Raw genomic sequence first — 18,244 nt, forward strand, 5'->3', positions numbered from 1 at the left:
ATTTCACCGTTTACCGGGGGAACCCGGTGGCGCGGGGACGGTGTCCTCGTTTCCTCGCGCCCCGTCGTGACCGCGCGGCGCGTGCTCTGCACGCGGCACCCACGGGGGCGCTCACCACGTGCTGCCCCGCGGACACGGGCGCGTTTAGCGGAACCAAAGCCCCGAAAGAGACCCGATCACATCCGGCGGCCGTGTCCGTCAGAAGGCCACTATGGCGGTCGTCCAGGGCCCGAGGGACTTCAGCATCTGCTCGCAGCAGATCTGCCCCGGGGCGGCGTCGCTCTCCCCGGTCTCGGCGTCGGGCTGCGCCGCGTCCTTACTCAGCAGTCCGGAAAAACTGGATCCGAAAATGGAGATCAAGCTGGTGACGTTACCGGTGTCCATGTCGTCCTCCGCTCCCTCGGCCCCGGTGCTGACAGGCGGCGAGGCGGCCACGGCGACTCTCGTCCGTTTCACCGCCGCCGCTTCCGGAGCCGCGGAGCCGTCGGCGCTCCGCTTCCTGCCGGCGCTCCGCTCAGGAGAGCTCTCCTTGCCCGGGTGGACGGTGGGCGGTTCCGGTTCGGCGCTCGACTCCACCACCGAAAACACGCCGTTCTCGTGTAGAGACAAGAGAGTCCGCCTGGCGGCGCTGTCCGGGGCAGCCTCGTCCTCCGCGGACAGCGCCGCGCCGTAGCCTAAACCCAACGCCCCGTGTCTGGAGTCCTGCGGCGGGATGCCGCCGCCGCCGTCTGCCGGGGAGCGGCCCGGCGCCCCGCCGCAGTCCTCCCCCGGAGACTCGGCCACCGTGTGCGGTGAGCCGGGCGGTAGGTCCGGCTCCATGTAGCCGCCGTCCGCCGCCCAGCCGCCGGTTCCGTACTGGTCGCTGAGGTAGACCTGCCGCGCGCTGCGCAGCACCAGAGACACCAGCAGGTTCTTGTGCAGTTTGAGTCCGCCGCGCTGGACGCGGGAGTTGTAGATCTTCCCCAGGGAAATACTCATAATCCGATGGGCCTCCACTTTGTACTCCATGGTAGGAAGGGCAGGCAGCGAGCCGGATTAGATCCAGGAAGGTGAGAAATGTCCCAGACCGGGTCGGGCCTGCCGTCGGCGGCCCGCTGTGGATCCGCGCCTTTGTCCTCGCTCGCTCTGCTGACACCGTCCCGCGCGTTAGTAATGACGTGTTTACATCGACAGGCGCTGTGAATGAGACCTGATCCGGATCAGCTTTTGTTATGCGCGTTTGTGGGATTCCCGTAAAACCCGGGAGGCCACCGACAGACCGACTGAAGCGCTCCTATTTATAACGCGTATTTATAGCAGCGCGTAGCAGCTACGCTGGCCAATGAGAAAACACTACGTCCTGACACAGCCAATCAACAGCGCCCCGCCAAATCGATACCGACCAATAGGAGCACGCTTTAGAAATATGTCACATAAAAAGAGAGCGAGAGAGAGAGAGAGCGAGCGAATAAGCTCTCATAGCGGGCCACATTTAGACTCTGACGCTTCTGATACTTTACATTCTGATACTTCTGTATTTACAAGCTGGGTGTGTATAATGGGGTACTTGTATGGCTGCGTGAGTATAATGAGGTACTTGTATGGCTGGGTGTGTATAAAGGGGTACTTGTATGGCTGAGTATGTATAACGGGGTACTTGTATGGCTGGGTATGTATAATGGGGTACTCGTATGGCTGGGTGTGTATAATGGGGTACTTGTATGGCTGCGCGAGTATAATGGGGTACTTGTATGGCTGGGTGTGTATAAAGGGGTACTTGTATGGCTGGGTATGTATAATGGGGTACTTGTATGGCTGGGTATGTATAACGGGGTACTTGTATGGCTGGGTATTATAATGGGGTACTTGTATGGCTGGGTGTGTATAATGGGGTACTTGTATGGCTGGGTGTGTATAAATGGGTACTTGTATGGCTGGGTGTGTATAATGGAGTACTTGTATGGCTGGGTATGTATAACGGGGTACTTGTATGGCTGGGTATATGTTATGGGGTACTTGTATGGCTGGGTGTGTTTAAAGGGGTACTTGTATGGTTGGGTGTGTATAATGGAGCGTGTGTATAATGGGGTACTTGTATGGCTAGGTAAGTATAATGGGGTACATGTATGTATAATGGGGTACTTGTATGGCTGGGTGTGTGTATAATGGGGTACATTTATGTATAATGGGGTACTTGTATGGCTGGGTATATATAATGGGGTACATGTATGTATAATGGGGTACTTATATGGCTGGGTGTGTTTATAATAGGGTGCTTGTATGGCTGGGTGTGTATAATGGGGTACATGTATGTATAATGGGGTACTTATATGGCTGGGTGTGTTTATAATGGGGTACTTGTATGGCTGGGTGTGTGTATAATGGGGTACTTGTATGGTTGGGTATGTATAATGGGGTACTTGTATGGCTGGGTGTGTATAATGGGGTACATGTATGTATAATGGGGTACTTATATGGCTGGGTGTGTTTATAATGGGGTACTTGTATGGCTGGGTGTGTGTATAATGGGGAACCTGTATGGCTGGGTGTGTATAATGGGGTACTTGTATGGTTGGGTATGTATAATGGGGTACTTGTATGGCTGGGTGTGTATAATGGGGTACTTGTATGGCTGGGTATGTATAATGGGGTACATGTATGTATAATGGGGTACTTGTATGGCTGGGTGTGTATAATGGGGTACTTGTATGGCTGGGTGTGTATAATTGGGTACTTATATGGCTGGGTGTATGTATAATGGGGTACTTGTATGGCTGGGTGTGTATAATGGGGTACTTGTATGGCTGGGTGTGTATAATGGGGTACTTGTATGTATAATGGGGGTACTTATATGGCTGGGTGTGTTTATAATGGGGTACTTGTATGGCTGGGTGTGTGTATAATGGGGTACTTGTATGGCTGGGTGTGTGTATAATAGGGTACTTGTATGGCTGGGTGTGTATAATGGGGTACTTGTATGGCTGGGTGTGTGTATAATGGGGTACTTGTATGGCTGGGTGTGTGTATAATAGGGTACTTGTATGGCTGGGTGTGTGTATAATAGGGTACTTGTATGGCTGGGTGTGTGTATAATGGGGTACTTATATGGCTGGGTGTGTGTATAATGGGGTACTTGTATGGCTGGGTGTGTGTATAATGGGGTACTTGTATGGCTGGGTGTGTGTATAATGGGGTACTTGTATGGCTGGGTGTGTGTATAATGGGGTACTTGTATGGCTGGGTGTGTGTATAATGGGGTACTTGTATGGCTGGGTGTGTGTATAATGGGGTACTTGTATGGCTGGGTGTGTGTATAATAGGGTACTTGTATGGCTGGGTGTGTGTATAATAGGGTACTTGTATGGCTGGGTGTGTGTATAATAGGGTACTTGTATGGCTGGGTGTGTGTATAATGGGGTACTTGTATGGCTGGGTGTGTGTATAATGGGGTACTTGTATGGCTGGGTGTGTGTATAATGGGGTACTTGTATTCGTGACCAGGAGGAACAGTTCTACAGGGTTATGTTATCATAAGCTATTTGTTTCGACTGATTTATCTTTAAAAAGCTGGTTCTTGATACCAGACGTCCTTTCCAAATGTACACAAGTACTCTCTGGACGCTCGTATAAGACGTAGAAACTACGAGGCGCTTCATTTCCGCTATGCGCGTCCCCTTTACTTGGATGGTCCACTTCCTGGTCTGACGTCATGTTTGGCTGATTTCATGTCACGTGGAGTGTGTGTCTGTGTGTGTGTGTGTGGGGGGGGGATGGGTTAACGGCGGGGTTTCGTTTCCTCGGTCTGTGGAGATTCATGATCAGAGTAAAAAAAAAATCATGTCTGTGATTTCAGTTCATCTGATTCCTTTGTTTTGTCAGTAGATTGTGGTGGTTGTGTTTGTTATGGTTGTTGTGTGTCTTGTGTTTGTTATGGTTGTTGTGTGCTGGTGGCTTCATGCTCGTCTGTGTTTTGCACATTTCACCTTACTTTTATATTTTACATTGTACCTTACTTTACATTGTACCTTACTTTATATTGTACCTTACATTACATTGTACCTTACTTTATATTGTACCTTACTTTACATTGTACCTTACTTTATATTGTACCTTACTTTGAATTTTATATTTCACCTTACTTTACATTGTACCTTACTTTACATTGTACCTTACTTTACATTGTACCTTACTTTATATTGTACCTTACTTTACATTGTACCTTACTTTACATTGTACCTTACTTTACATTGTACGTAATTTACATCGTACCTTACTTTATATTGTGCCTTACTTTACATTGTACGTAATTTACATCGTACCTTACTTTATATTGTACCTTACTTTACATCGTACCTTACTTTATATTGTACCTTACTTTATATTGTACCTTACTTTACATCGTACCTTACTTTATATTGTACCTTACTTTATATTGTACCTTACTTTACATTGTACCTTACTTTATATTGTACCTTACTTTACATTGTACCTTACTTTATATTGTACCTTACTTTACATTGTACCTTACTTTATATTGTACCTTACTTTACATTGTACCTACTTTACATTTTATATTTCACCTTACTTTACGTTGTACCTTACTTTACATTGTACCTTACTTTACATTGTACCTACTTTATATTGTACCTTACTTTACATTGTACCTTACTTTACATTGTACCTTACTTTACATTGTACCTTACTTTACATTGTACCTTACTTTATATTGTACCTTACTTTACATTGTACCTTACTTTACATCGTACCTTACTTTATATTGTACCTTACTTTACATTGTACCTTACTTTATATTGTACCTTACTTTACATTGTACCTTACTTTATATTGTACCTTACTTTACATTGTACCTTACTTTACATTGTACCTTACTTTACATTGTACCTACTTTACATTTTATATTTCACCTTACTTTACGTTGTACCTTACTTTACATTGTACCTTACTTTACATTGTACCTACTTTATATTGTACCTTACTTTACATTGTACCTTACTTTACATTGTACCTTACTTTACATTGTACCTTACTTTACACTGTACCTTACTTTATATTGTACCTTACTTTACATTGTACCTTACTTTATATTGTACCTTACTTTACATTGTACCTTACTTTATATTGTACGTTACTTTACATCGTACCTTACTTTATATTGTACCTTACTTTACATTGTACCTTACTTTATATTGTACCTTACTTTATATTGTACCTTGCTTTACATTGTACCTTACTTTATATTGTACCTTACTTTATATTGTACCTTACTTTACATTTTATATTTCACCTTACTTTATGTTGTACCTTACTTTACATTGTACCTTACTTTACGTTGTACCTTACTTTACATTGTACGTTACTTTATATTGTACCTTACTTTATATTGTACCTTACTTTACATTGTACCTTACTTTATATTGTACCTTACTTTATATTGTACCTTGCTTTACATTGTACCTTACTTTATATTGTACCTTACTTTATATTGTACCTTACTTTACATTTTATATTTCACCTTACTTTATGTTGTACCTTACTTTACATTGTACCTTACTTTACGTTGTACCTTACTTTACATTGTACGTTACTTTATATTGTACCTTACTTTACATTGTACCTTACTTTATATTGTACCTTACTTTACATTGTACCTTACTTTATATTGTACGTTACTTTACATCGTACCTTACTTTACATTGTACCTTACTTTACATTGTACCTTACTTTACATTGTACGTAATTTACATCGTACCTTACTTTATATTGTGCCTTACTTTACATTGTACGTAATTTACATCGTACCTTACTTTATATTGTACCTTACTTTACATCGTACCTTACTTTATATTGTACCTTACTTTACATTGTACCTTACTTTACATTGTACCTTACTTTACATTGTACCTTACTTTATATTGTACCTTACTTTACATTGTACCTTACTTTACATTGTACCTACTTTACATGTTATATTTCACCTTACTTTACGTTGTACCTTACTTTACATTGTACCTTACTTTACATTGTACCTACTTTATATTGTACCTTACTTTACATTGTACCTTACTTTATATTGCACCTTACTTTACATTGTACCTTACTTTACATTGTACCTTACTTTACATTGTACCTTACTTTATATTGTACCTTACTTTACACTGTACCTTACTTTACATTGTACCTTACTTTATATTGTACCTTACTTTACATTGTACCTTACTTTACATTGTACCTTACTTTATATTGTACCTTACTTTACATTGTACCTTACTTTATATTGTACGTTACTTTACATCGTACCTTACTTTATATTGTACCTTACTTTACATTGTACCTTACTTTATATTGTACCTTGCTTTACATTGTACCTTACTTTATATTGTACCTTACTTTATATTGTACCTTACTTTACATTTTATATTTCACCTTACTTTATGTTGTACCTTACTTTACATTGTACCTTACTTTACGTTGTACCTTACTTTACATTGTACCTTACTTTATATTGTACCTTACTTTACATTGTACCTTACTTTACATTGTACCTTACTTTATGTTGTACCTTACTTTACATTGTACCTTACTTTACATTGTACCTTACTTTATGTTGTACCTTACTTTACATTGTACCTTACTTTTCAACGTATATCAATCACAGCACCTTTAACAAGTCCATATAAATATGAACATACTGTTTGTTTTCTCAAACACGACAGTGAAACTTGTGTGAAATTCAACATTTTTTACACATGTTTGATACCCAGTCCTACAGCCAGTCGGCCTGTGCTGCCATCATGTGCTGTTCAGTTCTCTACTCAGCTGAAGTCAAGTTTATTTGTACATGATGCACCACACATGTTCAATGGGAGACAGGTCTGGACTGCAGGCAGGCCAGTCCAGTACCCGCACTCTTTTACTACGAAGCCCCGCTGTTGGAACACCTGCAGAATGTGGCTTGGCATTGTCTTGCTGAAATAAGCAGGGACGTCCCTGAAGAAGACGCCGCTTGGTTGGCAGCATATGTTGCTCCAAATAATGCAGTGCCGCCTGAGGGGTCGAAGGTCACAGGCATTCAGTGCTGGTCTTGGGCCTTGCCACTTACGTGCAGAGATTTCTCCGGATTCTCTGGATCTTGTGATGATATTATGGACTGGAGATGATGAAATCCCTAAATTCCTTGCAGTTGTACGTTGAGAAACGTTGTTTTTAAACTGTTGGACTGTTTGCTCACACAGTTGTTCACAAAGTGGTGAACCTCGCCCCATCCTTGCTTGTGAACGACTGAGCCTTTCAGGGATGCTGCTTTTATACCCAATCATGATACTCACCTGTTTCCAGTTAACCTGTTCACCTGTGGAATGTTCCAAACAGGTGTTTTTTGAGCATTCCTCAACTTTCCCAGTTTGTTGTTGCCCCTGTCCCAGCTTCTTTGGAACGTGTTGCAGGCATCAAATCCAAAATGAGTGAATATTTGCAAAAAACAATAAAGTTTAGCAGTTTGAACATTAAACATCTTGTCTTTGTAGTGTATTCTACTGAATATAGGTTGAAAAGGATTTGCAAATCATTGTGTTCTGTTTTTATTCACATTTCACACAACGTCCCAACTTCATTGGAATTGGAGTTTGTACAGTCAGTACAGACTTTGGATGTACTTTGTTAGCGTGTTCTGGTGGAGAATGTGTACACAGTAGTAATGGTATTGTGGTATGGTATAGTAAACAGTAATGTTGTGCAAATGGCAGCTTGTTAAGTGGGTAACAGTAAGTGGGTAACAGTAACCACGTGAACAGGTATTGTTTAGTGGTAACAGTAACCATGTGAACAGATAATAAGTGGGTAACAGTAACCATGTGAACAGGTATTAAGTGGGTAACAGTAACCATGTGAACAGGTATTAAGTGGGTAACAGTAACCATGTGAACAGGATTTTTAAGTGGGTAACAGTAACCATGTGAACAGGATTTTTTAGTGGGTTACAGTAACCATGTGAACAGGACTGTTAAGTGGGTAACAGTAACCATGTGAACAGGATTGTTAAGTGGGTAACAGTAACCATGTGAACAGGATTTTTAAGTGGGTAACAGTAACCATGTGAACAGGATTGTTAAGTGGGTAACAGTAACCATGTGAACAGGATTGTTAAGTGGGTAACAGTAACCATGTGAACAGGATTGTTAAGTGGGTAACAGTAACCATGTAAACAGGTATTAAGTGGGTAACGGTAACCATGTGAACAGGATTGTTAAGTGGGTAACAGTAACCATGTAAACAGGTATTAAGTGGGTAACAGTAACCATGTGAACAGGATTGTTAAGTGGGTAACAGTAACCATGTGAACAGGATTTTTAAGTGGGTAACAGTAACCATGTGAACAAGATTGTTAAGTGGGTAACAGTAACCATGTGAACAGGATTGTTAAGTGGGTAACAGTAACCATGTGAACAGGATTTTTAAGTGGGTAACAGTAACCATGTGAACAGGATTGTTAAGTGGGTAACAGTAACCATGTGAACAGGATTGTTAAGTGGGTAACAGGAACCATGTGAACAGGTATTAAGTGGGTAACAGTAACCATGTGAACAGGATTATTAAGTGGGTAACAGTAACCATGTGAACAGGATTGTTAAGTGGGTAACAGTAACCATGTGAACAGGATTGTTAAGTGGGTAACAGTAACCATGTAAACAGGTATTAAGTGGGTAACAGTAACCATGTGAACAGGTATTAAGTGGGTAACAGTAACCATGTGAACAGGTATTAAGTGGGTAACAGTAACCATGTGAACAGGATTGTTAAGTGGGTAACAGTAACCATGTGAACAGGATTTTTAAGTGGGTAACAGTAACCATGCGAACAGGATTGTTAAGTGGGTAACAGTAACCATGTGAACAGGATTGTTAAGTGGGTAACAGTAACCATGCGAACATGATTGTTAAGTGGGTAACAGTAACCATGTGAACAGGTATTAAGTGGGTAACAGTAACCATGTGAACAGGATTGTTAAGTGGGTAACAGTAATCATGTGAACAGGATTGTTAAGTGGGTAACAGTAACCACGTGAACAGGTATTAAGTGGGTAACAGTAACCATGTGAACAAGATTGTTAAGTGAGTAACAGTAACCATGTGAACAATATTGTTAAGTGGGTAACAGTAACCTTGTGAACAGGATTGTTAAGTGGGTAACAGTAACCATGTGAACAGGATTGTTAAGTGGGTAACAGTAACCATGTGAGCAGGTATTAAGTGGGTAACAGTAACCATGTGAACAGGATTGTTAAGTGGGTAACAGTAACCATGTGAACAGGATTGTTAAGTGGGTAACAGTAACCATGTGAACAGGATTGTTAAGTGGGTAACAGTAACCATGTGAACAGGATTTTTAAGTGGGTAACAGTAACCATGCGAACAGGATTGTTAAGTGGGTAACAGTAACCATGTGAACAGGATTTTTAAGTGGGTAACAGTAACCATGTGAACAGGATTTTTAAGTGGGTAACAGTAACCATGCGAACAGGATTGTTAAGTGGGTAACAGTAACCATGTGAACAGGTATTAAGTGGGTAACAGTAACCATGTGAACAGGGTTGTTATGTGGGTAACAGTAACCGTGTGAACAGGTATTAAGTGGGTAACAGTAACCATGTGAACAGGTATTAAGTGGGTAACAGTAACCATGTGAACAGGTATTAAGTGGGTAACAGTAACCATGTGAACAGGTATTAAGTGGGTAACAGTAACCATGTGAACAGGATTTTTAAGTGGGTAACAGTAACCATGTGAACAGATAATAAGTGGGTAACAGTAACCATGTGAACAGGTATTAAGTGGGTAACAGTAACCATGTGAACAGGTATTAAGTGGGTAACAGTAACCATGTGAACAGGAGTGTTAAGTGGGTAACAGTAACCATGTGAACAGGTATTAAGTGGGTAACAGTAACCATGTGAACAGGTATTAAGTGGGTAACAGTAACCATGTGAACAGGTATTAAGTGGGTAACAGTAACCATGTGAACAGGTATTAAGTGGGTAACAGTAACCATGTGAACAGGTATTAAGTGGGTAACAGTAACCATGTGAACAGGATTGTTAAGTGGGTAACAGTAACCATGTGAACAGGATTGTTAAGTGGGTAACAGTAACCATGTGAACAGGGTTGTTACGTGGGTAACAGTAACCATGTGAACAGGTATTAAGTGGGTAACAGTAACCATGTGAACAAGATTGTTAAGTGGGTAACAGTAACCATGTGAACAGATAATAAGTGGGTAACAGTAACCATGTGAACAGGTATTAAGTGGGTAACAGTAACCATGTGAACAGGTATTAAGTGGGTAACAGTAACCATGTGAACAGGATTTTTAAGTGGGTAACAGTAACCATGTGAACAGGGTTGTTACGTGGGTAACAGTAACCATGTGAACAGGTATTAAGTGGGTAACAGTAACCATGTGAACAAGATTGTTAAGTGGGTAACAGTAACCCTGTGAACAGGATTGTTACGTGGGTAACAGTAACCATGTGAACAGGGTTGTTAAGTGGGTAACAGTAACCATGTGAACAGGTATTAAGTGGGTAACAGTAACCATGTGAACAAGATTGTTAAGTGGGTAACAGTAACCATGTGAACAGATAATAAGTGGGTAACAGTAACCATGTGAACAGGATTTTTAAGTGGGTAACAGTAACCATGTGAACAGATAATAAGTGGGTAACAGTAACCATGTGAACAGGTATTAAGTGGGTAACAGTAACCATGTGAACAGGTATTAAGTGGGTAACAGTAACCATGTGAACAGGAGTGTTAAGTGGGTAACAGTAACCATGTGAACAGGTATTAAGTGGGTAACAGTAACCATGTGAACAGGTATTAAGTGGGTAACAGTAACCATGTGAACAGGTATTAAGTGGGTAACAGTAACCATGTGAACAGGTATTAAGTGGGTAACAGTAACCATGTGAACAGGTATTAAGTGGGTAACAGTAACCATGTGAACAGGATTGTTAAGTGGGTAACAGTAACCATGTGAACAGGATTGTTAAGTGGGTAACAGTAACCATGTGAACAGGGTTGTTACGTGGGTAACAGTAACCATGTGAACAGGTATTAAGTGGGTAACAGTAACCATGTGAACAAGATTGTTAAGTGGGTAACAGTAACCATGTGAACAGATAATAAGTGGGTAACAGTAACCATGTGAACAGGTATTAAGTGGGTAACAGTAACCATGTGAACAGGTATTAAGTGGGTAACAGTAACCATGTGAACAGGTATTAAGTGGGTAACAGTAACCATGTGAACAGGATTTTTAAGTGGGTAACAGTAACCATGTGAACAGGGTTGTTACGTGGGTAACAGTAACCATGTGAACAGGTATTAAGTGGGTAACAGTAACCATGTGAACAAGATTGTTAAGTGGGTAACAGTAACCCTGTGAACAGGATTGTTACGTGGGTAACAGTAACCATGTGAACAGGGTTGTTAAGTGGGTAACAGTAACCATGTGAACAGGTATTAAGTGGGTAACAGTAACCATGTGAACAAGATTGTTAAGTGGGTAACAGTAACCATGTGAACAGATAATAAGTGGGTAACAGTAACCATGTGAACAGGATTGTTAAGTGGGTAACAGTAACCATGTGAACAAGATTGTTAAGTGGGTAACAGTAACCATGTGAACAGGATTGTTAAGTGGGTAACAGTAACCATGTGAACAGGATTTTTAAGTGGGTAACAGTAACCATGTGAACAGGGTTGTTACGTGGGTAACAGTAACCATGTGAACAGGTATTAAGTGGGTAACAGTAACCATGTGAACAAGATTGTTAAGTGGGTAACAGTAACCCTGTGAACAGGATTGTTACGTGGGTAACAGTAACCATGTGAACAGGTATTAAGTGGGTAACAGTAACCATGTGAACAGGTATTAAGTGGGTAACAGTAACCATGTGAACAGGATTGTTAAGTGGGTAACAGTAACCATGTGAGCAGGATTGTTAAGTGGGTAACAGTAACCATGTGAACAGGTATTAAGTGGGTAACAGTAACCATGTGAACAGGTATTAAGTGGGTAACAGTAATCATGTGAACAGGTATTAAGTGGGTAACAGTAACCATGTGAACAGGATTGTTAAGTGGGTAACAGTAACCATGTGAACAGGGTTGTTACGTGGGTAACAGAAACCATGTGAACAGGTATTAAGTGGGTAACAGTAACCATGTGAACAGGATTGTTAAGTGGGTAACAGTAACCACGTGAACAGGGTTGTTACGTGGGTAACAGTAGCCATGTGAACAGGTATTAAGTGGGTAACAGTAACCATGTGAACAGGTATTAAGTTGGTAACAGTAACCATGTGAACAGGGTTGTTACGTGGGTAACAGTAACCATGTGAACAGGTATTAAGTGGGTAACAGTAACCATGTGAACAGGTATTAAGTGGGTAACAGTAACCATGTGAACAGGTATTAAGTGGGTAACAGTAACCATGTGAACAGGTATTAAGTGGGTAACAGTAACCATGTGAACAGGATTGTTAAGTGGGTAACAGTAACCATGCGAACAGGATTGTTAAGTGGGTAACAGTAACTATGTGAACAGGATTGTTAAGTGGGTAACAGTAACCATGTGAACAGGCATTAAGTGGGTAACAGTAACCATGTGAACAGGATTTTTTAAGTGGGTAACAGTAACCATGTGAACAGGATTGTTAAGTGGGTAACAGTAACCATGTGAACAGGATTGTTAAGTGGGTAACAGTAACCATGTGAACAGGATTGTTAAGTGGGTAACAGTAACCATGTGAACAGGATTGTTAAGTGGGTAACAGTAACCATGTGAACAGGATTTTTAAGTGGGTAACAGTAACCATGTGAACAGGATTGTTAAGTGGGTAACAGTAACCATGTAAACAGGTATTAAGTGGGTAACAGTAACCATGTGAACAGGTATTAAGTGGGTAACAGCAACCATGTGAACAGGATTTTTAAGTGGGTAACAGTAACCATGTGAACAGGATTGTTAAGTGGGTAACAGTAACCATGTGAACAGGATTGTTAAGTGGGTAACAGTAACCATGTGAACAGGATTTTTAAGTGGGTAACAGTAACCATGTGAACAGGATTGTTAAGTGGGTAACAGTAACCATGTGAACAGGATTGCTAAGTGGGTAACAGTAACCATGTGAACAGGTATTAAGTGGGTAACAGTAACCATGTGAACAGGATTTTTAAGTGGGTAACAGTAACCATGTGAACAGGATTTTTAAGTGGGTAACAGTAACCATGTGAACAGGATTGTTAAGTGGGTAACAGTAACCATGTGAACAGGATTGTTAAGTGGGTAACAGTAACCATGTAAACAGGTATTAAGTGGGTAACAGTAACCATGTGAACAGGATTTTTAAGTGGGTAACAGTAACCATGTGAACAGGATTGTTAAGTGGGTAACAGTAACCATGTGAACAGGATTTTTAAGTGGGTAACAGTAAGCATGTGAACAGGATTGTTAAGTGGGTAACAGTAACCATGTGAACAGGGTTGTTATGTGGGTAACAGTAACCATGTGAACAGGTATTAAGTGGGTAACAGTGACCATGTGAACAGGATTGTTAAGTGGGTAACAGAAACCATGTGAACAGGTATTGTCACAGTAAAAAGTGCAACTAGCAGATGGCACTGAGGAAAAGGAAGTTGCTGAACCTTTCCACTGGTGATGCGTTGATGTGGACGAGAGCGTACACACCCTGCTGTTGTCTGCTTAAGTCCACCATATTCTTTTTGGTGGTGCGGATGTTGAGGGAGAGCTTGTTGTCCTGGCACCGCCCGCCAGGTTTCCCCCCTCTTGTCTGGGTCCACAGTGTCTGTGAACTCTTCTAACATCCTACTGTCAGAATGTAGGCACCATTCTGTGGTTATTAGCAATAACTACAATTTTCACCAATAAATGTGGAGTTCAGGTTTGTTTTTGTCTCATCTGATTCAAGGGTCTAACAACAGGGGTGTGGTATATTGCAGTGATTGTAAAGCCTTTGGGACTAATTTGTGGGCTTTGTGGGTGACACAAATAAACTTAACAGGTTTTTTTTCACGCGAACATTTTTATTAATGTCTTCTAGAATCATTTCAGAACAAAGCCAGGGAAGGTTAAAAACTCAAGTTCAACTTTATTATCATGTGTATGACAATAGCAGCAGCAGCAATAGTAATAGTAGTAGTAGTAGCGGTGGTGGTGGCAATAGTTGTAGTAGTAGTAGTAGTAGTAGTAGTAGTAGTAGTAGCAGTAGCAGTTGTAGTAGTGGTGGTGGTGGTAACAGTAGCAGCAGCAGTAGTAGTATTAGTAGTAGTGGTAGTAATAGTGGTGGTGGTGTGGTGGTGGTAATAGTAGTAGTAGTAGCAGTAGCAGTTGTAGTAGTGGTGGTGGTGGTAACAGTAGCAGCAGCAGTAGTAGTATTAGTAGTAGTGGTAGTAGTGGTGGTGGTGGTGGTGATGGTGGTAATAGTAGTAGTAGTAGCACCAGCAGCAGCGGCAGCAGCGGCAGTAGTAGTAGTAGTAGTAGCAGCAGCAGCGGCAGTAGTAGTAATAGTAGTAGTAGTAGCAGTAGCAGTTGTAGTAGTGGTGGTGGTGGTGGTAACAGTAGCAGCAGCAGTAGTAGTATTAGTAGTAGTGGTAGTAATAGTGGTGGTGGTAATAGTAGTAGTAGTAGCACCAGCAGCAGCGGCAGTAGTAGTAGTAGTGGCAGTAGCAGTGGTAGTAGTGGTGGTGGTGGTAACAGTAACAGCAGCAGTAGTAGTATTAGTCGTAGTGGTAGTAGTAGTAGTGGTGGTGGTGGTGGTGGTAATAGTAGTAGTAGTAGCACCAGCAGCAGCGGCAGCAGCGGCAGTAGTAGTAATAGTAGTAGTAGTAGTAGTAGTGGTAGTAGTAGTAGTGGTGGTGGTGGTAACAGTAGCAGCAGCAGTAGTAGTATTAGTAGTAGTGGTAGTAATAGTGGTGGTGGTGGTAATAGTAGTAGTAGTAGCAGTAGCAGTTGTAGTAGTGGTGGTGGTGGTAACAGTAGCAGCAGCAGTAGTAGTATTAGTAGTAGTGGTAGTAATAGTGGTGGTGGTGGTAATAGTAGTAGTAGTAGCAGTAGCAGTTGTAGTAGTGGTGGTGGTGGTAACAGTAGCAGCAGCAGTAGTAGTATTAGTAGTAGTGGTAGTAGTGGTGGTGGTGGTGGTGATGGTGGTAATAGTAGTAGTAGTAGCACCAGCAGCAGCGGCAGCAGCGGCAGTAGTAGTAGTAGTAGTAGCAGCAGCAGCGGCAGTAGTAGTAATAGTAGTAGTAGTAGCAGTAGCAGTTGTAGTAGTGGTGGTGGTGGTGGTAACAGTAGCAGCAGCAGTAGTAGTATTAGTAGTAGTGGTAGTAATAGTGGTGGTGGTAATAGTAGTAGTAGTAGCACCAGCAGCAGCGGCAGTAGTAGTAGTAGTGGCAGTAGCAGTGGTAGTAGTGGTGGTGGTGGTAACAGTAGCAGCAGCAGTAGTAGTATTAGTCGTAGTGGTAGTAGTAGTAGTGGTGGTGGTGGTGGTGGTAATAGTAGTAGTAGTAGCACCAGCAGCAGCGGCAGCAGCGGCAGTAGTAGTAATAGTAGTAGTAGTAGTAGTAGTGGTAGTAGTAGTGGTGGTGGTGGTGGTGGTAATAGAAGTAGTAGTAGCACCAGCAGCAGCGGCAGTAGCAGTATTAGTAGTAGTAGTAGTAGTGGTAGTAGTAGTAGTAGTAGTAGTAGTGGTAGTAGTAGTAGTAGTAGTAGTGGTAGTAGTAGTGGTGGTGGTGGCGGTGGTAATAGTAGTAGTAGTAGCACCAGCAGCAGCGGCAGTAGTAGTAGTAGTAGTAGTGGTAGTAGTAGTAGTAGTAGTGGTAGTAGTAGTAGTAGTAGTGGTGGTAGTAGTAGTAGTAGTGGTAGTAGTAGTAACAGTAGTAGTAGTAGTAGTAGTAGTAGTGGTGGTGGAGGTGGTGGTGGTGGTGGTGGTGGTGGTGGTAATAGTAGTAGTAGTAGTAGTAGCACCAGCAGCAGCGGCAGTAGTAGTAATAGTAGTAGTGGTAGTGGTAGTAGTAGTAGTAGTAGATTAGAATACAATGAAATTCTTGTGCTCTGGCTCTCTGCCTTAACACAAAGACACAAGCACAGAGAGCTAATAGAGACCATTGTCCGTCCCTTTCCCATCTCTAAGCCAAAGAGAGCAGCCCCAGAGCGGATATGTTTATGTGACGTCACGGACGTACTTCCGTTGTATAGCCGTCTGTTTTCCTGCTCCGCGCGGAGCATGGAGCTCCTACTGTAGACTTTCTGGAAAACAGCAGCAAAACAAAATGTCGATGGAAGACCCGTTTTTCGTCGTCAAGGGGTAAGAAGTATTCACTGATGTAGATGTTAACCACGGTTTCTAATTATTATGTTCATATGCCACCCTACAATGTTAGCTTTCCCAGCTAGCGTTGTGTTGCTAGCCCGCTAATGCAAGGCTACAGAGAGAACGAGTCTGCCATTTAAAAATAAACCAAGCTAACAACGGCAAGATCTGGATTAAAGATAACTAACAATGTGTGAGTTTAGGTAAGAGAAAGCTAGCAGCCACAACAGGATCTAGAGCAAAGTAAACTCACAGGCTGTCATCTAAAATAAAGAAAAAAGTTGACCGTAACAATCAGTAACAGCAGAATACAGTTTAAAGATAGCTAAGTATGCCATCTAAACTAAGCTAAGGTAAGCAGAGGAAGGATGAGAGAAACAACAGGGTCCAGGTTACAGAACGCTAACAGTATGTATCATGGCAGAAAGCTAACAGTATGTATCATGACAGATAGCTAACAGTATGTATCATGACAGAAAGCTAACAGTATGTATCATGACAGAAAGCTAACAGCATGTAACATGACAGAAAACTAACTGTATGTATCATGACAGAACACTAACAGTATGTAACATGACAGAAAACTAACAGTATGTATCATGACAGATAGCTAACAGTATGTATCATGACAGATAACTAACAATATGTATCTTGACAGAAAGCTAACAGTATGTATCATGACAGAAAGCTAACAGTATGTATTATGACAGAAAGTTAACAGTATGTATCATGACAGAAAGCTAACAGTATGTATCATGACAGATAGCTAAAAGTATGTATCATGACAGATAGCTAACAGTATGTATCATGACAGAAAGTTAACAGTATGTATCATGACAGATAGCTATCAGTATGTATCACGACAGAAAGCTAACAGTATGTATCATGACAGATAGCTAACAGTATGTATCATGACAGAAAGCTAACAGTATGTATCATGACAGAAAGCTAACAGTATGTATCATGGCAGAAAGCTAACAGTATGTATCATGACAGAAAGCTAACAGTATGTATCATGACAGAAAGCTAACAGCATGTAACATGACAGAAAACTAACTGTATGTATCATGACAGAAAACTAACAGTATGTAACATGACAGAAAACTAACAGTATGTATCATGACAGATAGCTAACAGTATGTATCATGACAGATAACTAACAATATGTATCATGACAGAAAGCTAACAGTATGTATCATGACAGAAAGCTAACAGTATGTATCATGACAGAAAGTTAACAGTATGTATCATGACAGAAAGCTAACAGTATGTATCATGACAGATAGCTAAAAGTATGTATCATGACAGATAGCTAACAGTATGTATCATGACAGAAAGTTAACAGTATGTATCATGACAGATAGCTAACAGTATGTATCACGACAGAAAGCTAAAAATATGTATCACGACAGATAGCTATCAGTATGTATCACGACAGAAAGCTAACAGTATGTAACTTGACAGATTAGCTAACAGTATGTATCATGACAGAACGCTAACAATATGTATCATGACAGAAGGCTAACAATGTGTATCATGACAGAAAGTTAACAGTATGTATCATGACAGAAAGCTAACAGTATGTATCATGACAGATAGCTAAAAGTATGTATCATGACAGATAGCTAACAGTATGTATCATGACAGAAAGTTAACAGTATGTATCATGACAGATAGCTAACAGTATGTATCACGACAGAAAGCTAACAATGTGTATCATGACAGAAAGTTAACAGTATGTATCATGACAGAAAGCTAACAGTATGTATCATGACAGATATTTAACAGTATGTAACATGACAGAAAGCTAACAGTATGTATTATGACAGAAAGCTAACAGTATGTAACATGACAGAA

The 18,244-nt window shown here is 41.2% G+C and overlaps 2 protein-coding genes across 2 annotated transcripts in view; one reads left to right on the forward strand and one right to left on the reverse strand.

Moving 5' to 3' along the window:
- Positions 1 to 1,267, reverse strand: part of ier5 (immediate early response 5) — a 1,517-nt gene extending 250 nt beyond the window's left edge. The window contains exon 1 of the mRNA XM_056277175.1: positions 1 to 1,267. This exon is cut by the window's left edge and continues 250 nt beyond it. Coding sequence (XP_056133150.1) covers positions 199 to 1,008 — 810 coding nt within the window. The 5' untranslated portion in view covers positions 1,009 to 1,267 and the 3' untranslated portion in view covers positions 1 to 198.
- A 15,015-nt stretch (positions 1,268 to 16,282) lies between these two features.
- stx6 (syntaxin 6) overlaps positions 16,283 to 18,244 on the forward strand; it is a 33,046-nt gene continuing 31,084 nt past the window's right edge. The window contains exon 1 of the mRNA XM_056277553.1: positions 16,283 to 16,381. Coding sequence (XP_056133528.1) covers positions 16,347 to 16,381 — 35 coding nt within the window. The 5' untranslated portion in view covers positions 16,283 to 16,346. The remainder of the gene's footprint in view (positions 16,382 to 18,244) is intronic.

This window comes from Lampris incognitus, chromosome 3 (genome assembly GCF_029633865.1).
Source record: "Lampris incognitus isolate fLamInc1 chromosome 3, fLamInc1.hap2, whole genome shotgun sequence".
Taxonomy (NCBI): Eukaryota; Metazoa; Chordata; class Actinopteri; order Lampriformes; family Lampridae; genus Lampris; species Lampris incognitus.